Consider the following 23156-nt stretch of genomic DNA (forward strand, 5'->3'; position numbering starts at 1 on the left):
GAAACTCGGGGAGTGATGTAGCAACCGATGCTTTGCCGGTACTACAGTGAACTAGAATGTATTCTAGTTCATTACAGCCGGTGCGTACGTTGCGGAAGTGGCGGAGGTCCGGAGGTCACTCACGTTACTACAGCAGATTTGGTGTGACGTCACTACAACTTTCGTTGCCCATCCTACAGATCTACGTCACTGTTGGCGCGCTGGCGATGGGTTTCGATCGGGAGAATGAGCATTTAGGTACACTTTGGAAGTGAATTAAAATATAGTCTAAACGTTTGTTGTGTCCGACCCTTCGTGTGGAATGTCCTCGCATACAGAGGAAACCCACAACAGGCTTGTTATAGCCTCGAAATTTGATGGCACCACCCCTTTAATCAATTCATCAGCGTAACTATATATGGAACCGCGCTTTGGAATTAATGTGAAAGCTATTTATGAGAAAACGCTCTGGGATCTACCTTCTACCTCTACCTTCTTTCTACCTGCTAGATATCTTGCACTTTATGCTGTGAACACGTAAACAAATTTTTCTGTCCGTATCAAGCTGTCTTTAACGTCGGCGACTAAACGTTTTCGTAATTCGTAAGCATGCAACGCGGTATCACTTTTCTATTGAGGAGGTTACGTAAATATATGCTTCAAGATGCATTTTAAGTTTTATTATATGTATCAAGTAAAAACCTGGAGGACGCTTGAACTTCGCCTTCAAGAGCAGAACGTAATAGCGCAATCGGGCGCCGTTGACATGGCCTTCTCATTCGCTAGCGAGCCTTCGCTTTTCGGTGGACACTGCAACCGTGCCGCCTGGAAACGAACGTCTGCGCGCGTTACATTGTCCCTTTTTAAACTCTGCTAGAATGCATGCCTACTGCGTGTACAGCTGCGAAGTGCCAACTACGCCAGAATTCGTAATTTGGCGGATCATCGAGACACCCACTACGCCTCCGTAAGGCAATACCTGCACCTGCGTAGCACCACATTTTCTTGATGCTGATACTGATGATGATGACGATTTGGTGCTTATTTGATGATGATGACTATTTGTTATGGGAGGGACTTTCAACCACCCACCTATTTCGCAATCCACATGGTGTGACGCCTTGTCCCATTATATGCTTCTGCCACGCAACATTACATGCACTGACGCGACTAATCGCACTACATAACACATTCATAAGTGAAAACTTGAAAGCGCGAACGACGAAGACGAAACACATACAACAGGACTTGCGCTCCTGTTGTATGTTTTTCGTCTTCGTCGTTCGCGCTTTCAAGTTTTCACTAATGATGGACCAACTCGCCCAAACCAAGGTATTGTTAGGTTCATAAGGTTTTATTTCGGATAGTTTTCAAGGAGCACCAAAGAAATGTTATGCCCATTGACATGCTTCTTCTAATAAGTACGCAGAGCCCATGAAAAATTTAAATCTCAGACAGGCATGCGAAACCAATTGTATCACCGCGGTAACAATTCATACAAATGGCTTTATGAAATCAAGAGTTCGACGAAAACACGTCTGCTCGGGAATGCTCATGGAAAAAGGTAAAATGAAGATGCCATACAAATAAAAAATAAACAAACAAAAAACTTTAATACAAAAGACGTGTCGAGTCCCGTACGGGGGCCTTGTGCAAAATTTGATAGAGAACAAGGCCCAGTATGGGAGCCGAAACGTCTTGGAGACTATATGTAGTTTCCAAGACGTCTTGGAAACGCCGGTGGAGACTATCCCAGAAAAACTTGGTAATGGACCCACCACTGGAAACGCCGGCGCCACCGTCGGCGTGACGTGCTTGGCAGGATCACGTTGTCCCAGCGGCCGCGTCGGCTGCTTGTGGAGCACTGCCGCGTGCTTCGAAAACAAGTTTGAAGTCCCACATGCGCTGCGGTCTGTTCAAATTCAGAAGTTTTCTCTCATTTTCTACTCAATTGAAACCATTGTAATAGAGTGGCTGCCTCCGAAGGCGACGAACATGGGGCTCTACCGCTCGGTGCCGCAGTGCCGCGCTTGCGCAACGGAGCCCAGTGTCTGCCTGCACTGGTAACCGCGACACAAGAAACTGCGTGAAGCCTTGGTTGTAAAGCTGAGAACTGGCAAGTAGCCATCGGCTACGAGTCTTATGTGCAACAAGCACTTCCGCGACGAACTCTTTCGTTACTGCTCGGGTCTGCGATGTTCGGTGAGTAGCAGACAGCGCACACTGAGACGATGGCTCGCACGCGCTTCCCGCCGGCAAATGATGGTTATCTGCCTCAGGATGGTAAAAGCGCTACCTTTTACCACGTGCGATGCCATCTCAGAACCCTCCAATGCGACCTCTTGATCGTCGGCCCCGTGCACAGCGTCCACAAAATCGGCTGCAGATGCGCAAGTCATTGTTTAGATACGTTGAATTACAAAACTCACACGGTCCCTCATGCATTCGCCAAAGATGACTAGAAGGCGAAAGCCATCTTTCGCTTGTCAGTAGTTGTATTGATTCTCCCGCGCACCCCTTCAAAAGCGTTCTGCACCTAACGCGTTTTTGCACGGCCTCCGTGACCGATCACGGAGGCTATGCAAAGCGACCATGACGTGTGAATACGTCATCATGTGACATCACGTTATGTCACGTCATGGTGATTTCATAACGAAGTTACAAATTCAGGAGATCTGTGACGTCATGATGACGTCATATGGTAACGTCACCACGTGACAATTATTTTTTGCGTCACTCGTCTTGACGCCGCCGACGGTCAATCTTCCCGTTTGAAGAGGCTTCTAAGGCTTTCCCCTTCATAAGCTACGCGACGTTTCTGGTGGACTAGCGAGAGTCAAATGCTGCGGCTGTGTGCTGCATTTATGTTGGCAATAACATTTTTTCAGCCGAGCTTGCGTTCCCCTGACGCAAACAAAATGTGCTAAGAAGCCCAAACTTTTTTGTGCCACTCTCAAACTCACGTAGGGCCTCTCTAACCCCGTGTATTTTCTTGGAGCCTCATTTATTTACGTGGGAAAGATGCCGCCCTGTTGGCGTTACACACAACACTGCTGCAAAAATTGCTGGGGTACTTGTCAAATATTTACTATCCTGTTTTGCGGCTGCTGGTTGCTGGAATACCTTCTATTTTATTCACCGCTATTTCAAGTTCATGTGGGTCCTAGTTCACAGCCGATGTTTGCAGAACAAGTCCGGCAAACGTTACTGTATTTTCTTTTCCTTGGCGTTGCATGCTACTACATGCTCGGTCTCGCAGACTGCTTCTCCTTCCACCAGCAATCTCGAAGTGGTGAAGCTATGGTCTATGAATTTGTTGATGACAGAGAGCGGCAAGTTCACTGGAATGCAATGGGATCGATAAGTAAGGAGCGTTAAAAAAGGCGTCGCATTTGCTCACGTTTTGTGTGAGCACCAAACGAAACGAATGCACTGAATAAAGAATCAGAAGCAGCGGCATTTGCCCGCTGAGAAGACCGATCAATACACAGTGCGAGACAACTTGTCAAATTACATTGAAACGTACACGAATTTAGACCGAAAATAAACACTGAATCGTCGGGACGGCACATCACGAAGTTGCCATGCGCACCGAAGCCGTAGTTGTAACGAAATTGTTTTTGAACTGCTCTGATAGCGTCCGCGCAACACTAGTTGTTTGTGTACTCACAAATTCTCATATTTTGAGGCCGAAATTTCACAGCGCGGTGCCAAAACGCGCTCGTAGCAAAAGTGAAACCATCATAAGAACATACATGCACACGCTCATGCATGCAGAGGCACTAGTCAGTCGTCGCGAACCAGTGCAATCGCTGGCTTGAGGCTTGTTTTTGTTATGCTCCGTTTGGTTATACAGGCAGTCTGCTCTAACAAGATATTTCACATAGTTTGCACTCAGCGATTGACTATACATTCACGCAAGAGGCCGGTTCAGGGGTCTCCAACGCGGTGATCGCATGAAGCGGGTGCTCGGTTTTCTGCAAAGAGACAGTGGCTGTAAACTATCTTGTGCTTTCGTTGGTCGAAAATTATTATTTTGACAGCAAAGAACGCAGTTCCTTTTGAAAGTACTTACAGAAATGCCCTGGAGGGCTTCTGCGAGGTGTTTTTGTAGAGCGCCGACAGCAAAACCTATGGGGAGCGCGCCGGCGGTATCCTACCTAGCACGCAATCGAGGCGCGTCCGATAGAGGGCGACTCCGTAACACATCGCGGACAATATGTAAGAAGCTTGCTTCCCTATACACATTATATCTTAAAATTTCGAATACACCATAGAGTCGGAAAAACGCAAATATTTTACTAACACACGAAAGGGGGACGTCAAAGAACAGATGAGCCTTATCTGAGCATTTTGCAAAATATTCACAAAGATAATGTGGAACAGGGTACGAGTCACACTTGAATTTAATCAACCTATACAACAAATTGTCTACAGAATAGGGTACTCTATCCTTGATAGCCTTCATGTGATTTAATCAAATATTTCTGAAATTTCTCCTTATAAATGGCATTCATAGATTATCAAAATCATTTGGGCCGCTGGATATACCAAATGTTCTAAACGTTTTTTGCCGACAAGGAGTACTTAAAACATGTGCGCATACTATAGCCAATATATCTTGAGATTCCACATCTATTCTTGCAGTCCTCATGAAAATGAGCAAAATCGCCATAGAGAAAGCGATTGGTCAGGGAGGTACAGTCTCTCCACTTTCATTCGCTGCCTGCCTAAAAGAAGTATTCAAGCGACTCTATTGGAAAGAAACAGGAATGAATATTAACGGAGAATATCTCAGGAATACATGGTCAGCAGACTACATCCGACTCTTCAGCATTGACGATGACAAGTTACAAAAAATGATTGAAAAATAAACAGAGCAAATCTCAAAGTAGCGTTGAAGATAAGCGCAAGATGAGGATAATGCTCGCAAAGATCGAGAATTCGTGATAGACCGCTCGACTCAGTCGAAGAGTATGTCTACCTAGGCCTGCAAAGTCTACAAAGGAAATCCACCAAAGAACAAAGACGGGCTGGTGGACACTCGCAAGTCCTGACCGATAACGTACCACTGTCACTAAAGCGGAAGCAGTACTACCATTGCATTTTGCCAGTTTTAACATATGAGTCAGAAATTGGCAGATTAGCAAAGAAGCTCGAAAATAAACTAAAGATTGCCCAGCGCGCAATAGAGCGGAAAATGATAGGCGACGCCCTAAAAGACAGGAAGAATAGCAAGACAGCGGGAGGATCAGAGAGCAAACAGGGGTAGCCGATTTCTTAGTACAAATCAACAGGAAAACAGGAAAAGAATTCGGCAGATCCCACGTACCGTGGGAATGGATGTTAAGGTAAGCATGCGGCGGGAATGTGACTGTGGCGTATTTGTTTACATTGAGAGAAACGTTACAAAAGGACGCTAAAGATATGTCCAAATAGTATGCGCAAACACTTGTTGAAGAGCCGCACATGTGTTATATAACCAGATATTTACATTTACCTAACTATTCCAACAGCAACATGGGTATTATTAACATCAGACGGGGAAGCTGATATGCAGTGCTTATACTTGTCCGTTATGATGGAGAACGCATGTACTATAGACAAACCCGTATGAATGTGTGCAAAGCGTTCTTGAGAGTTCTCAGGTAGATGGCGCCGAGCGGAATATATTTGTTATTGTCACTAATGTGCGCAATGCAGACCTCGCCAATTCCGCTGCTTGCGTGTGTGTGTTCTGTGCCTGGCGGCCGGCGAAGTGGTATGCGGCCTGCGTTGATGTTGCCCATCGCCGTGTTCTCATATGTGCCCACGCCTCCTCACCTGCAATGAAGCCGCTTCCTGCGGACGGCGCAGTGGGCTCATTGCTCCATGTTTCAGAAAGTGCTAACACGCCAATTTCAGTGAGCAGAGCGTCTTTTTCGACGTCGTGCACGTGCGCGTGCACAGACTACGTTGGGAGCGGTGAGCGTGAGGTGATTCTTGTGGTTGTGGCATCGAATGAAGATGGTAGCCTGTGCCAGGACTATGTCTAGAGGTCTGTTAGCTAGCCGGGTCATGTCGCCGTCGATAGAGCCGGCAACATGTCAGAGCCTGAAGTCACCTTTTGCGTTAGTGAGGTATAGGCAGTCGATACTGGTAGCCCTGCAAAGTTGCTACGCAGACCAGCTTGAGCGGTTGGCGCTCATCGTATGCTTAGACCTCCTGGGCGTATGTGGCCTTTTGTGACTTACATATAGTTATGGCTTTTGCTTGCGCAAGGGGAAAGTGTGTTCTCTTAATACACGATGTATTTTTCTGGCATATATCGTGGCTGTGGTGGTTCGCATTACCATGGGCACCAATTTCAATTCTATTGAGAAGTGTGCGGTAATGGTGTGCTGCGTCCTGGCTGGGACGACAATGCCTACCGTGGACGTTGGAAATTCAAGCCACAGTCGCACGTGATGTCCGTGTTCGTCATGCTAAATGTACCACAAGGTGCCCATGTTTCCATTAACGAGGCCTTCGCTTACATCGATGTTGGCCGTGATCATGTACGGATTGCCGATGCTCATGCAAATTGAGGCCGGCAGGCCTCCCATGTAGGCTGCGTTTCCCTTGGCCACCTTGAGCGTAGAGGCAACGTGCGCTATAGCGGTGGACGTCCGCATTGCTGTAGCATAGCCGTATGCCGTGAGGGCAATCAGCGGCGGCTTCTTCGCGTGTCACAAAGCGGCTGTCAATCAACCTGACGTCATACTCGGTCAGCATGAGGCCATCGCCCAGCCTCATAAGAAAATGAGAGAACACTGCGTCATTCTGGCGGATCACGTGGACGAGTGAACGGCAGTCGAGCGTATTCCAGGAGAGTTCTGGCTTCAGCTCCCTCACTTGCCTGCCGTTTCAATGTTTATGTTCGCAGTTGCTGTGTTAATTGATACTGTGGACCAAACAGATCTGTCCACCCGTTTATAAGCGTTTCTTTGTGTGTGTGTGTGTGTGTGTGTGTGTGTGTGTGTGTGTGTGTGTGTGTGTGTGTGTGTGCGTGTGTGTGTGTGTGTGTGTGTGTGTGTGTGTGCGTGCGTGTGCGTGTGCGTGTGCGTGTGTGTGTGTTTACCTATTTTTGTCCAAGTCTTCGTCAATTTTTTCTTTACTTTCCTATCTCCTTTCCTCTTTTTCTCCTCCTAACTTCCTTTCCTCTGTCTCTTCCCTCCTCCCGAAAGAGCAGGCAGGCGTTGTGCCCCTTCTGGTGGCAGTTGCCAGCCCGCTCTCTCCCTCTTTTCTCTGTGTCCTTGTGCTTGTATGTATGCAAATCAAATAAATAAATAGATAATCACCTGTGGCACATACCCACATTACATGAACTGTGGTATGCAGGTATGTGGCACATGTGCCTGGTGGAAAGTGTTTCATGACGTACGGGACAAGCGGTTTGCGTTATTCATGTCATGACCAGTGAACCGTGTAACTCATACACTGATCCCCTGCTCTGCAAAATTCGTTATTTTACAAGTCATGGAGGCGACCAGGAGAGCGCGGAGACGCAGGCGGCCAGATAGATAGATAGATAGATAGATAGATAGATAGATAGATAGATAGATAGATAGATAGATAGATAGATAGATAGATAGATAGATAGATAGATAGATAGATAGATAGATAGATAGATAGATAGATAGATAGATAGATAGATAGATAGATAGATAGATAGTAAAGTGGATATTTGGGCAAGTTCGTAAATCTTCATCTTAACACAGCGCACACACACGAACACAGAAGAATATCATCTACATGACTAATTCCACACCCTCCTTTCCCTTTGGCTCCCTTGCGTCACACCTTCTTTGCACCACTGCGCATATGCTACTCGTCTTTAAGGGCGCTGAGAACACGACGTTCACTCCAAACCGCCTTCCTATTTTCTTTATGCCGTGAGACATTTTGTGCACATACGGAATAAGTGCTAAATGCTTCTTATTCCTGCTATCATCCCCGTCTTTTTCATGTTTCTTGTTTTGGAACTTTATCCATTTCAATAGCTTTGTTGCTGTCATTCTAAGGACCGAGTTAGGGTAACCTGCCACTTTCAATCTTTTTATCTGCTCTAAAAAATTTTCTGCTACTGCGTGGTGAAACGAGCGAGTTAGAGCGGCACGCAAACACGTGAAGGCCACCCCTTTTTAGATAGATAGATAGATAGATAGATAGATAGATAGATAGATAGATAGATAGATAGATAGATAGATAGATAGATAGATAGATAGATAGATAGATAGATAGAAACGGCCAAAGTGCCTGAGATTCGCTAAGAAATGCTTCGCATTAACTAGACCTGTCAAGGTCACGTAATGAGAATGACAGATACCAGATGAAAAAATCCGTAAACAAGGGGCGCGTGCTCGAGCCGACGTTTCGACAAGTGGACTTGTCGAAACGTTAGATGTCTGCTCCTTGTATACGAATATTTCATTCATTTCATTTCATTTTATTGTACCCGTCAGGGCCAGAGGCATTACAGAGGGGGAGTGGTAACAATGCTTTGACACACACGAAAAAACAAGAAAGAAAGGAACCAAAGAACAATAAAACAAAAAAGTACAAGAAAACGCACATGAAACAAGAGCAAAATGTGAACTTACAGTGAGTTTAGAAAGAGCCTGAGTACACAATGTTAGCTACGGAATTACGGTACTGTTCATGATGATTAATGTTCACAACGTCCGCGGGAAGGCCATCCCAATCGCGAGAGGTTCGTGGTAGAAATGAATGATAAGAGTGCACAGTATGAAGCGAGTCCGAATGACATGAAGCGAGTCCGAATTTGTGACGATGATCTGTGCGATGCGATACATAAGATGGCTCAGGGATGAGGCGATCGCTTAGTGCAGGATGATGATACGTCTTATGAAACAAGGCAATCCGTGACACTCTCCTGCGCGATGATAATGATTGGAGGGAAATTTTTGATTTCATGGAAGTTATAGTGGCGGTGCGGCTGTAATTAGAGTGAATGAAACGTGCGGAGTTATTCTGAACCATTTTTAGAGCATAAATTAGGTTTGCTTGGGTGGGATCCCAGACCGGTGTAGCATATTCCAGTTTAGATCGAATTAGTATTTTATAAAGGAGGAGTTTCAAGGAAGGAGGAACATGATAAAAATTTCGACGAAGGTAGCCTAACATGCGATTGCCTTTGTTAATTAAGTGCTCGATATGAGTAGACCAGTTCAGGTTTGCTGTAATGTACACGCCGAGGTATTTATATGAAGTGAGTGATTCTAAATGAGTGTTCTGAATGTAGTATGGTGGTGGACAGGAAAATTTTCTAGAAACGCACATGATTTTACATTTATTAATATTTAGCTGCATTAACCATTCGTTACACCAATTAGCAACTGCACCAAGATCAGATTGGAGTGAGGAAGAATCATTAGTATTCGTTATATCTCTGAAAATGACACGGTCGTCCGCGAATAGAAGAATGTTAAAGTTTACAACGGAAGGAAGATCATTAATATAGATTAGAAATAATAAAGGCCCAATGACTGAGCCTCGAGGAACGCCTGAATGCACATCTGTAAATGCAGAGTCAGAGCCCTTAAAGGAAACAAATTGTGAGCGGTTTAGAAGAAAACACTCAATCCATTTCAGTGTTATCAATATTAAGCTTGTTTAGTTTAAGCAGTAGTAATTTATGACATACCTTGTCAAATGCCTTACAAAAATCTAAAAATATGCAATCGATGAGTGATGATCGGTCTAGAACTTAATGTAGAGCACGAGTGAAGGATATGAGCTGAGTTTCACATGAATAATGTTTTCTAAAACCATGCTGTGCTGAAGGGAAGAAAGAGTTTGATTGAAGGAAACTGACAAGGTTGGTGAATGTAATGTGCTCAAAGATTTTACAACATGTGCTGGTTAAAGATATGGGGCGATAGTTAAGAGGAGGTGTCTTGCTACCAGACTTGTGAATTGGAATAACCTTCCCAATTTCCACACTTTTGGAAGCACGGAATGATCAAATGATTGCTGAAAAAGTATACACAGGATTAACGCAGCATAAGCCGAAGTGTTTTTCAAAAACTTCGCACCAATATTGTCACACCCGGGTGCTGAATGAAGGCCAAGTTTATTAATGAGCTTAAGATTGAAGGCCAAGTTTATTAAGAGCTTAATGACCTTCAGTGATATACCTATCACTGAAGGTCATTCTTCAATCCCTTCAGTGATATACCTATCACTGAAGGGATTGAAGCGGTCTCAATATCACTCATAGAAAGCAAGCAAACACATAATGCTGAAGTTTACCTATCGTTGCTGAAATTAGTCCTCACGCTAAATTATTTTGAATTTGATTCATCCTACTACCGGCAAACTTTCGGCAATAGTATGGGAACCCCTGTTGCACCAACATACGCCAACATTTTTGCGGGACAGTTACAATCAGCGCTGTTGTAATCATGTCCAGTGAAGCCTTCCACCTATCTCCGTTACATAGACGACATATTTATCATATGGGAACATGGCTTAAGTGCACTAAACGCCTTTATTGACCACTGTAACAAATTTCACTCTAGTATTAAATTCACCATGCACCATTCTCCCAGTGAAATTAACCTTCTAGACACGACGGTATCTATTGAAGCAGGAAAATTGAAGACGACGCTTTACAGAAAACCGAGAGACAGCCAGCAATACCTAGATTACGTACACTAGTCATCACCCGCGACACTGCAAACAAGGGATATTTTTAGGACAGGCGAGGCGTATAAGAAGGATCTGTAGCGACGACGGTGACTGCGTACAGCACTTAAGCGGCCTAAAGGAAACATTAGTTAAAAGAAACTACCCGCAAGATGCTCTAAACAAGGTCTACAACGAAGCATGTCAACTAGATAGGAAATCATCACTAGGTCAAAGGGCCCCCATAGCACAGCCTAACCAACCGCCAGCATTTATAACCAAATACTCAAGTGCGCTACCAAACATAAATAATATCCTCCGTAAGTATTACCCAATACTGACAAGCAACGAGCGCCTTAGAAAAGCATTTCCCGAAGTACCAAAGGTCGTGTGTCCCCGAAATAGGAATTTTAAGGACATGTTAGTGCATGCAAAAGTAAACCCTCATTCTACTGCCCACATAACACCTTGTTCTCGTCCGAGATGTAAGACTTGTAAACACCTTCAAGATGACGTTATAGTTAAAAGCATCGGAAGTGATTACGTCCATCATATAAAATCTAGTTTTACCTGCAGTAGCTCAAACGTTCCAGGAGAACTTGCGTTTGGCCTAGTTGGTGCTTACTGTTAGACATTTTGACCGCACAAGATACGACGACACGGGCGGTAAACTTTCAACTCATTTTATTCACTGAAAGCCGTAGCAATATATAGACATTTATGACATGTGCAGATACAGTTACGTCCGCTCATCAGTTTAGTGAGGCAGCCACTTATCGATGAAAGACAGTTCTGAATGAAATAACTTGATAGAGGTGTCACTGACACCAGGCACGTAGCCAGGATTTTTTTTCAGGGGGGGGGGGCAAGGTCTAATTGTTCGAAAGAAAGTATTTCCATGGCAAAAATAAAACAAAAGTTGCCCGGGAATATAGAAGGCTGGACGAATTTCGGGGGGGGGGGGCCGCCCCCCCCTTGCCTACGTGCCTGACTGACACAATCATCACTTTTATTTCTTATAAAATAAGCTTCTAATAGCTCCCGAGCTGTTTGGTCTTGGCTTCTGCCCAGAATCTTTATCTCCTGAAAGCGTGGTTCACACGCGCAGTCTTTACAGTGCACAGGCAGGTGCGCCAAAGCGTCTTCTTTTTTTACCTTTTGCTCGTGTTCCCTGGCTCGATCATTTACGCACCGCCCCGTCTGCCCTATGTAGGACTTGCCGCACGTCAGGGGGATTTCGTACACGACTCATGTAGATCACTTTGCGTACGGCTTTGCATGGTTTTTACCACAGCCGAGTCTTCTTTTAGGTTCTCTGGAGGTACGGGCGCAGAGCCGCGCCAGCTTGAAGAGTCTTGTTATTACGGACCTGTTTAGGGTGGTTAGGATGTGCGTTGAAGAAAATGGCTCGATTCCTTTCCAGAACGCAGCTGGTATCTCGGTGGGACATTTTTTAACGCTTTTAAGGCTCGTTCACACTGGGAAATCCGCCGTACACAGCGACCGGAATGCTCCTGCCGCCGAAACACAGTGTCGTCCGCACTGCACGCGCACCGTGCCGCCGGATAGCCATATTGCGCCATCTGTCGAGTAAACCATCAACCACGGGTGAGCGCGGGATGGATTCGCAGTTGCCCGGATGTTGTCACGGCTCGCAACTACGCCATGCAATTTTGCGGGTCTTCAGCGCTTCTATAAACGACCATGCTCGTTTCAACGTTCTTTGCGACCAGGGCGTGCAAGGCAGCTACATCACAATACTCAATGTAGTGCTCGCTATATCAGAAACAAAGCAACATAGACAGCAGAACTCGTACATACCAGTCAATCCATGCTCGTTGCTAATTTTATTCCACAAGTCGTCCTTCAGTAAACTGTCCTTGTGCTTCGGGTGGCGTTTGTCGTAAAGGACGAGGTAGTTCCGCACCGTTTCGATTAGCATTTCAGCTATGTGGATGTTTTTCGACTGCGACGTAACGAGCATGTCGGACTTGGCCGCCATTTTTTCAAGTTCCGCGGCGAGGGGATCCGGCGGCGGTTGCCGCAAAAATCGGTCCGGGAGCGATCGGCGCGGAGAGGGCCGCTTCGGCGAATCTCGCCACCGCCGAACCGGATTCTGCGGCTCTCCGGTCGCCGGAATGCTCAGTGTGAACGAGCCATTAGAGACTTATCTTAATAGCACTTTTATCAGCTTTGACGAACAGCTTTTTTTACAGAAGCGTGGCATCTGCATCGGGTCGTGTATTGCGCCGCTACTGTGTAATATATTTCTAGGTTACATTGACAAGGCGCTCGAGGAAGCTTTTAAAAGCAATGCGTTTTTAAACATTTTAACCGTTTTTAGATATATGGACGATTTTTTAATTGTTTTTAACGAGCAAGGAACTTTAACCACCTGTGATGTCATTCTGGATATGTTTAAACGCCTTGGCAAAGGTCTTTCCTTTACTCATGAGCTTCCACTTGAGAATACCCTGCGTTTTTTGGACCTAAGTATTTCTTTTGGCAATGGTCATGCCTGCTGGCAGTATTTTCCACGGGCACAGAAGGGTTTGGTGCCATATAATTCTTCCCAGTCAAAGATTGTGAAAAGGGGAGTTGCTATGCTCTGTTTAGAGTCGGCTCTCAGGAAGTCGTGCGTTCACAAAATGCAGGATGCATTTGACAATCAGATTTCCCGTCTCAAGACGGCTGGGGTCCCTGACTCGATGGTGACGCCAGTGGTGGAAACTCTCCTGCAGAAGGTGAAAGGTTCGAGGAGGGAGGCAAGAACGAGGACGACCACTCTTACCGTAAGACCTGAAGTGGTGCCTTATATACATAAGGTCAGCCACAACCTAAGGAAGGTAGCAGGGAGGTATGGCGTCCCCCTTGTTTTTTCGGCGCCCTTCAAGCTGGCGCGGCTCTGCCCCCGTACCTCTAGAGAACCTAAAAGAAGACTCGGCTGTGGTAAAAACCATGCAAAGCCGTACGCAAAGTGCTCTACAGGAGTCGTGTACGAAATCCCCCTGACGTGCGGCAAGTCCTACATAGGGCAGACGGGGCGGTGCGTAAATGATCGAGCCAGGGCCTGTTTGGCGTAGCGCACACCCACAAGGACAAAAGAAGGACACACACACACACACAGCGCTAACTTTCAACTAATGGTTTTATTTCTGATCACACGTGTCCTTTTTATACAGCAACAGGCGATCGATAAAACCAAGAAAAAACATGTAATAGTACAGCATTGACCGCGTGCACGTCATCACTGATCACATCTGCACCCACCTTCTTCAAAGTGACAATTCAAGATACCTCTTTTCTTTATCGGACAAACCTAAAGAAGGCGCACTCACGCATTTTTCTTTCGCTTTTTCAATTTCAAATGCCTCGATTATTTCCCGGGTTGTTTTGTCTCGAGCCCTATATAGAATACGAGTGCTCTCAAACTCTGGAACGCAACCACACCTTTGGCAGTGAATGCCCAAGTGGCCAGACACAGCTTTGTTGACATTATACGGGTGTTCTCTGAGTCTCTGGTTTACACACCTTCCGGTTTGGCCAATATAGACGCGTTCACACGTGAGAGGAATAGAATACACTACTCTTTCGCTGCAATTTACAAACTTTTCGCGGTGCTTGATTGTGCATTCGCGCTTTTCTTTGCTGTCCGCATTAACCTTTTTGCTTATCCTTTGCAGACGTTCGGGAGCGGAAAAAACTACGTCCGCACCGGACTTTCTCGCTATCCTGCGCAAATTATGCGATATGGCGTGCATGTAGGGCACCACCGCAACCTTGGTTGCTTTAGTGGCGGCGGTCTGATTACTGGTGTTCGCTTTTCCTTTTTTTCTGATATTTTCGGCGACGGCGGTTAACAGGCGCAGGGGATAGCCAGAATCAATTGAACGTTTAGCCTGGGCCCACAAGCTCGCTTCAAGCTTGTGCCGGCACGATTTCATCAGTGAACTCTGAAAACGCTTACGGCTGCTTTCAGTTTTTGCAGTCTCTTGCTGCGCTGACTTCTTGGCCCTCATCAATTTTTCGCACGCCTTTGCGATTACGACGTCCGGGAATCCTGCTCTCCTTAATCTAGCCACCTGTTCGTCGAAACTATGGCGGAGGCCGTGTACGCATGTTCTTTCTACTGAAAGCAGCCGTAAGCGAAAAAGGTGCGCTGTTTTACCCTACGCACACAAGTTTTCACATGGCCTAAAAAACGTCGCTAAGCGCTACGGTGTGGACGTCGTCTTTTCCTCCCGAAATAAGTTGTCTGGCATGTGTGCCCGCGTGAACAAGTGCGCGCAGCCGAGTGGGTCGAAAGAAACCAACAGCGAATGTGGTACTAAACACACGTCCAAATTTGTTGACTGCGAGGTGGGAATCGTGTATCTGATCCCGTTGTCGTGCGGTAGATCCTACATAGGGCAGAGTGGAAGGTGTCTGAATGTTCGTTTGGGAGAATACAAGCGTTCATTGACACAAGACACGCATTCTCATTTAGCAGATCATTGTCGGGAGTGCGGGTGTACCCCGCACTTTACTGACACCATGGTTCTTTCCAAGCACAAGAAGCAGCTTGCCCGAGAAATTATTGAGGCCTTCCACATTAGAAGAAGCTACGAAACATGCGTTAGCCAGCCATCGATAAAGCTTTGTGATAGCGAATACGAGTTCTTGGTCAGCACGTGCGAAAATGTGACTTAAAAGTGGTCGTGCGCATGCTATGTTACGGGGCAACAGCCATGAATGTTCGTTTAGTTTTTCGCCTGGAGCACAAGTCACGTGACTCGATTTTTCTTCATGTTTACTTTTTTGTGTTTTCCGGAATAAAAATTCAGTTGAGAGTCAGCGCTTGTCCTGTGTACTTCTTCTGTTCCTTGTCCCTTTTTGTGAGCGCTGCACAGCCCTAAGTATGAATCAATACCAACTCGCTCAATTTTCTCTTCTAAGAGAATCATACAGTGTGCGCCCGTGTTTCCCACACTAGAATCGCTGCTAATGGGCAGTTATAGATGGAAGAAGAAGAAGAAGAAGAAGAAGAAGGGCCTGACCGAGGTAAATTGCCACGTTGTTTTGAGAGAGATTTCTCTGAGGAGGCGCTAGTGGTGCCATGCCCGAAACCGGGCATGTAGGGAAGGGTGTCTCAGTTCTACTAACGTCGTCGGAGAACTACGTCGAAATGCAGCTTACCCTAAGGTGCTTCTTCTTCTGCTTCTTCCTCTTCTGTCTCTTATTGCCCATTAGCAGTGATTGTGCCATTAGTTGTCTTCGCGTTACATACCGCAACATGCTACGAAGTATGCTTTACAGAAGAAAACTTAGCATTTCAAACCAATTTTGAGACGGAATTTCACAACTTCCTGGTAATAAATGATATTAAGTCCTGATACGTCATCGGCTATCCGTTGGGCTATCTGTTGCCCTCTTCAATTTTAGTGAACTAGTGGGGAGTAGTGGGATTTAGCCCATTTTTGTGGTGTAATGCCATTTATGATGGACCGTGACGACGTGACACGCCGACAAGCCGAGACCATAAGGTGCTTTGCCCCTCAAAAAATTGCGCGAATGAGCTGGCGCGAGACAGAGTGCTTTGGAGAACGTCGAAAGAGGCCTTCGTCCTGCAAGGGACATGAGACAGGCTGATGATGATGATAATGATGGTAAGAATTAAACAAGTTCTAGCTGGTAATAGTTACGTATGCAGAGCAACAAGCTCTTCACAATTTGTAACCTTGGTCATCTGACATCTCCAAGTTTCATTCCACGTGCAAACTTAAACCAAGCGGCAAAGTTATTTTGATGATTCTGTAAGCCTTTGGCCCTTACAATTAAGAATCTCAGGATTTTCTGGCACGGACGTGATGTCTTTTTCTGTGGCGTCAAGCACGCAATCATACTGTATAAGATCAATAAACGCGTTGCTTGGTTTTTAATGTTTTCATAAATAACCTGTTATGTGATAGCCTCTTCGTCTGTAGATTTCTAGATGAAAGCACACTGTCGTTTGTTAGCCCTCAAACATACTGGCAAAAGAGCTTACAAAAAAGCGTGTTATGAAGCCCTACGGGGCAAGCTTTGATGTATCGCCCTCTCGCGTTACATCAAAGCCCTTTAAATGATAGTTTAAAAAAGCACCCTCGATGGCGGTTCTTACTCTAATATGATGGTTCTTGCCGTGAGACATGCGTAGTAGCCCAGGTGAGCGACCATCACCCAAAAGGCGTCCAGCCATACTGCCCAGCAAAGCGAATAAACCAAGTTTCTCTCCTTGCCAGGTTGCCTGCATGGAAGCAGATATTCACTGCACCTTTTATGTGGATTAATGTTCTCTTATATAGCACGGAATGGCTGACGGACAATAAAAAAAATGGAGCGGGTACGCACTAATGGTGCGAATGCATAAGAAAATAGAGGAGCTGGTGGCGTTGCCCTCCGCGTTTTCCTCCTGCTGACCCGCACTTTCCTTTCCTACTCTTTGCCATACTGTACACGGCTATGCTATTCATATGTTATAAGCATGTGGACCACGGTTGAGGAAACAGCATTCATGGATGGCTGAAAAGGACAGCTAAATAGGAATTCATAAAAGTATTACACAGCTACTAGTTCTCTCAGATATTTACAATGCTCTTAGCCATAAGGAACGAAATTCCTCGTCGAGGAATGTTACCTTATCAGAGACATGACTGTTTGAAGATGATCATGGGATTTGTGAAGATGACAAGCGCACGCTGATTTTTTTCCCGTTGTCGTCGTCGCGCCTTACACTTAGAAATAGGGTGAAGCAATACGTCAGCAGCAAGTCAGTCATTCTTACATCATAAAGCGTAAGCTCCTTTCAACCTCTTCTGTGCTGATATTTCAGATGTTGCTTTACCTAACGAAAATCGTTGAAAACATCGTGTTAAGGCTTCTTGTGACGTTATCTTTTGTTAAATATTATTTCCATTGATACACAAGTAGAGAGCATGCATTATTTCTGTAAAGGTAGTTGAATAAGCGCTGTTATCCCGAGGTCTCTCTACGGGGCCATTTATCAATGGTTACATCATTTGTCGCAGTTGCAGCAACCACTGATCTAGCATGGTGGAAAAACAAAGACGAAAGGCTCACCGTTTCACCGACCAGATGAAAGCCTGTTGTATAGCTGGCGTGCAGATCATACTTTTACTCAGTTTCGGTATTTCGTTTGTAGGCAACGTCTTGGAAACGATTGCAGTCCGCAAGGATCTGTAGTAAAAAATGTGATTTTTTTATGAGTGTAAGAGCAACGATAATGAATATAAGAGATAGGGCATGCAAACACGAACACAAGAAAGAAGCCAAGACAGCATAAACGCTCACTAAACACCTAAGAGGCGCACAGCGGCGGAAAAGAAAGAAGGCACAAAAACTTGCGCACGCCCAGATAATAGGCCAACCTATCAGTCTGGTACGTGGGGGGGCCTGAGGCATTTGGCTTCTTCTTTATGCAAGTTAATCGACGGTTGACTCACGCACGCGCTACCACTGTTATCGAAACGCTAAGCCTCAATCATTGCATGCGCTTCTTCACTCCTCTGCCGGTACAAAACTGCGCATTCATCGAATTTCGGCCTGCACTTACACTCTCGACAATGTAAAGGTAGACTAGAAGGTGAGCTTCCGGTTAGTGATCTCTTATTTTCCACTAGTCTCTGGTTAACACAGCGGCCCGTGTCTCCTACGTATAAGCGGCAGCCGCTAAAAGGAACTTGGTACACCACAGCTATACGAATAAGTGAATTTGTTGTTTTGCGAAACAAATGTCAGTCCCTTTCTTACCTATTACTCGCTTATTCTTTCTCTGCACAGCGGCACAAAGTTAGCTTATTTGCAGCCGTAAAAACAACATGAACGCAGTGCTTCCTACTTTCTTTAGCTTCCTACTATATGCTTCCTACTGTTCTATACTATAGCGAAAATGCTGCTGTTCTTGCCAGAGCCTAGCAGACGACAAAAGCCGAATCCCCGCCTTTGCGTCACCGGAGCGCCGTTCGCAGCGCTGCCATCGGTGGCGCACGAGGCGAATAACTGTTATCGCAATAAAACAATCCAAAAAGCAGAGCACTTGCTACGGGCGTTTCACTAAAATATTTCGTGTTGGTGGAATAAAATCCCTGCGTAGGGCACGGTGTCAAGCCGACATCGAGGACTGCACAGATCAGGAAAATTCCAACTGTGAGAAAATTTAAGTATAAAGGAAGATGAAATACGCCCTGCCGATGCCATCCGAAAAGAGCCTTGCAGGGACGGCCTCTACCTACCATAAAGCTCAACCCTTACGCATCACTTAGAGAACTCCGAAAGGACATTCTACGTGGAATTTTTTAACCTCATCTTCTACTATTCCTGCTAGCATTACAGATAGATAGAGCGGATTTATTAGAAGGCAGAGAGGTCGGCCTGAGCTTGAGCGCTCTAGCCTGCTACTCTGCACAGGGGAAAAGGGGAAGGCGGAATGCTTCCTACTAATGCTTCCTACTTTCTTTAGCCTGTGAGATACTCGATGAATGTAAGGAATACCTACGACATGTTTCTTCCTATTGCTTTCTGAAACCATGCTTGGACTTAACAAAACCGACTTCTTTAAACGTTCGACGGCAGTGGCACAGCAGCGCGAGAAGGCGCGTATCCTGTGCTTTAAAGCTGGCACTCATTTTGTGCTCTCACGACTTGATGAGGGAAGACTTAAGGCATGGCATGGTTATACCGTTTTTTACAACCTCAGAATGCTTCGACGAGAAGCTTAACAGCGGTTTTGAACGTATAGGAGGATACTGCCAGCATACGTGGTTCTTCTAAGAAATGTCTTGAAATTGTATTCCATTATTCTGAGGCAATTCCTTGATAAAGGCCAGCGCTCTTCCACTTCATTCAAATTTTTTGCTGACTGAGGTAACCATGGATTCAAAGCCCTCACCCCCAAAAAAGTCAAGTAATCGTCCACATTGCGAAGAACCTTCGTAATGGAATTACCTAAGGTGTCTTCTAAACATTTGTCAGTCTTGCTAAAGTATAAATCGCTAAGAACCGGAGCAACATTTGAACCTGCACAAATCCCTGATTTCTGCACATGAATGCCTTGTTTCCAACCAACCAGCGTCGACTTTAAATATACGGAAAGAATTCCGAGAAAATCCTTCGTAGAAACACCTCATTTATTAGTGAAAACCGTTTCCTGCAATTGTTTGTTAATACAGACAATAACACATTAGACAGTTATAGTTTAGCGAGTTTAACGGAATAGCGGGCTTACCGGAATAGCGGGATCGAAGTGCGCATGCGCAGTACCGTAAACGAGCCGTAGCGTTTACCGTACGCACGCTATTTTTCAGATTTAGCGGTACCGTGTTTGCGTGGTTAACGTAGTGTACGTAAAACACGGCAGTTGTTTTCGACGCCCGCTTCGAACTGAATTTAGCGTTGATGTGGACGGATCCACTTCTTTCGTAGCAAACGACTGTGCGAAATGGGGGTTGCGACGTGGGCGAAATGGCTTCGCTTGCCTTCAGGTAGCTCTGGCGACAGGATATTACGGATAACTTAGCGTAGTTTTTGAGATCGCTTCCCATTTCGAACGTCCCTAGGCCTAACTAGGAGATCGGTGTAAACAAGTCTGCAACATGCAAGTTTTCGCTTTTGGTGCTTAGTTCATATTTATTTACTTTTATTTTCACTAAAAAAAGGAGTAATATTGCTGCGTGCGGGGATACAGGCGAGCATTCTCGGTTTTGTTCTTTTCACTTTTTTTTAACGAATTCACCCTTCGATAGGTGGCGCCACCGTCCCGGCTTGGGGATATAAACGCTATCCCGCTAAACTAAAACACGTTTTCCGCAACCAACGTTTGCGGCACCGTAACGCTATTCCCTTAACCTCCGCTATCACGCTAACGCTAAACTATAACTGTCTATTTTAACAACGCCTCATGCGGCAAAGAGTAATAAAGGTTCTCAATGTCCATGCTAAAAGCTTTACAACCACTGCGATTCTCCTCTCAAAGAAAGTGAACTAGCGCCTGAGAATTACGCGTACGAAAAGGGCCTGAAAAACTGAAGGAGGCCAAGGACTTCTGCAAGCAACAAGAAACAGCTAATTTCCAGGTGCCTTTCTCTGATATTATTGCTTGAAAAGGCATCTCGTTCTTATGTTCTGTCGCTGAAAAAATTCTAATGTATACGACTGAGCCTCATTGACGTTACGAGCTATCCTCTAAAGATTGTCTTAACAAAAGGTCCACAGCACATTGCCTAAGTACCGATGGTTTAAGTTTCACCGTCGTAATTTTTTTATGGCTGTTAACGCTTCTTCTGAGAACATACTCTCCGGCATAATTAAGAAATACCCTTCCTTATCTGAAATTACTGGCCTAATTTTGTTTTCCGCACAATATTTAACCAATGATCGGATATGATGAGCACTGTTAAGATGCATATTAGATCCCTGGATACTAGCAACACAGTCTGAAATGCAAGGCGAGCTCTATTCTTCAGGGTCTAATCTAGTGATGGTAGGCGGCAGGCTTAAAACGTCTATTGGCTTGAGGATAGGCTTAAAACAAAATTTTGAACCTAAGGCCGGGGACCTGAGGCTAGGGTGTGTTGACTTCTTTCTTATGTCTGTGTTTGCACCACGTGTCTTTTAGATTTAACACTTGCCAACTAGCTCAGCTCTCGGTTATTCTAAAGATAATGATCATGTTTAGCGGCTATGTCACAGAGGACAGCACTTTTCAAAAGGTATCCTTATGACGCAAAAGTGTTTAAAGTAATCAACTGACAATGCACTTCAGACAACAGAGCCACTAGACATGCTTCACTAACCGTGCCATCCACTAACCAATAATACGGACGGACGGAAAAAACTTTATTAAGAAAAAAAAACACCTGCAAGGTTGCCGGCCCGGGCTCAGGCCACCCGGGCCCGTTGAATTGCCCAGAGCTGTTCGTGTAGATCCGAGCTGGTAAGAGCGCTTAGCCATCGCTCCTCGCGAAGGTCCGGCCCTCTGTTGTCCTCTCTGTATATTGTCCTGATGCGTGCGCATTTAAATAAGATATGTGCCATATCTGCGTGTTCTTGCTTGCAGAGCATACAGCTAACTTCTGGGTATTGTCTGTAATTTACTCTGTGTAAGCGTACTGGATCTGGGAACGCGACAATGACGAAGTAGCGATTCAAGACGACAGAGACAGACTCGTCACGTACCACGACATACTGGCACACTATAAGCAGCAACGAGAAGAGTACTCACCACCGCACAATTAACTAGACAGATCTCCAGAAACAGATCGGAGAAGATTGCAAACCAGAAAGTTACATTAATAAATACTTTGCAGTAAACAAAGCAACACCAATAAAGCCAATATAAATCTTGCACGGCATCTCTAGAGGTGCACTGCTAGTTTCTTAGAGTTTTTTTTTTCAGACTGGTGTCTCAAGCCCCGTAAATTTGTCGCAAGATATTGTCTGTCATCGAAGTGAATCTGCATGGTGCAACTTTCCTACGTGCAAAGGTGAACCAGGTCTACCAACTACCAAAGGCACGACACTCTCATTTTCGCGACTCCCGCGAGATGTGTGAGGACCATAGAAGCCCTCCTACTGATTGTGAGGCAACACAATATAACTCATTGGTGTAAACGGTAGTGGCAGTGCTTTACTGGTGAAGAATGTCACGCTGCATCATGATTTGAAAATTTGAAAACATGTTGCATGTGTAGCGCATAAATGGTGCGTGGGGATTGGGGCTCCATTTTAAGAGCTGCCCAGAATTTGGCTGATATTGATAACGCACTTGTATGCTGCACCGGATTCGACTAGGCGTCGCTTTCACTCGACGCTATGCGCACCTTATCGGCAGTGCGGACAGCCCGAACTGTGAGCGCTGCCAAGTAGATGAAACTTTAGCCCATATATTGTGCGACTGCCCTCTGTACGTGTGCGAACGGTGGACGCTGGCTTCAACGTTGGCCGACATCGGTGTGAGCACTCTGAGTGAGACTAATCTGTTGTCCGCAATGTCCGACCAGACAGCATCGCCAACTGCTACAAGAGCATTCATAGATTTTCTCAAGAGTACAGGACTTGACGATAGACTTTAAGAAGACCACTGTGCTACATGGTTAATGTACATACGCATTACCTCTTCCTGTCTCCATCATCATCTTCATTACTCTTTTTCCGCCTTCCCCTTTTCCCCTGTGCAGAGTAGCAGGCTAGAGCGCTCAAGCTCAGGCCGACCTCTCTGCCTTCTAATAAATCCGCTCTATCTATCTGTAATGCTAGCAGGAATAGTAGAAGATGAGGTTAAAAAATTCCACGTAGAATGTCCTTTCGGAGTTCTCTAAGTGATGCGTAAGCGTTGAGCTTTATGGTAGGTAGAGGCCGTCCCTGCAAGGCTCTTTTCGGATGGCGTCGGCAGGGCGTATTTCATCTTCCTTTATACTTAAATTTTCTCACAGTTGGAATTTTCCTGATCTGTGCAGTCCTCGATGTCGGCTTGA

The 23156-nt window shown here is 45.5% G+C and overlaps 1 protein-coding gene across 1 annotated transcript in view; it reads right to left on the minus strand.

Moving 5' to 3' along the window:
• Window positions 1-16907, minus strand: part of LOC125760309 (ATP-binding cassette sub-family C member 2-like) — a 41724-nt gene extending 24817 nt beyond the window's left edge. Inside the window, exon 1 of the mRNA XM_049420190.1 lies at window positions 16787-16907. Within this exon, the coding sequence (XP_049276147.1) occupies window positions 16787-16842 (56 nt within the window). The 5' untranslated portion in view covers window positions 16843-16907. The remainder of the gene's footprint in view (window positions 1-16786) is intronic.
• Between the last annotated feature and the right edge of the window lie 6249 nt (window positions 16908-23156).

This window comes from Rhipicephalus sanguineus, chromosome 10 (assembly GCF_013339695.2).
Source record: "Rhipicephalus sanguineus isolate Rsan-2018 chromosome 10, BIME_Rsan_1.4, whole genome shotgun sequence".
Taxonomy (NCBI): domain Eukaryota; kingdom Metazoa; phylum Arthropoda; class Arachnida; order Ixodida; family Ixodidae; genus Rhipicephalus; species Rhipicephalus sanguineus.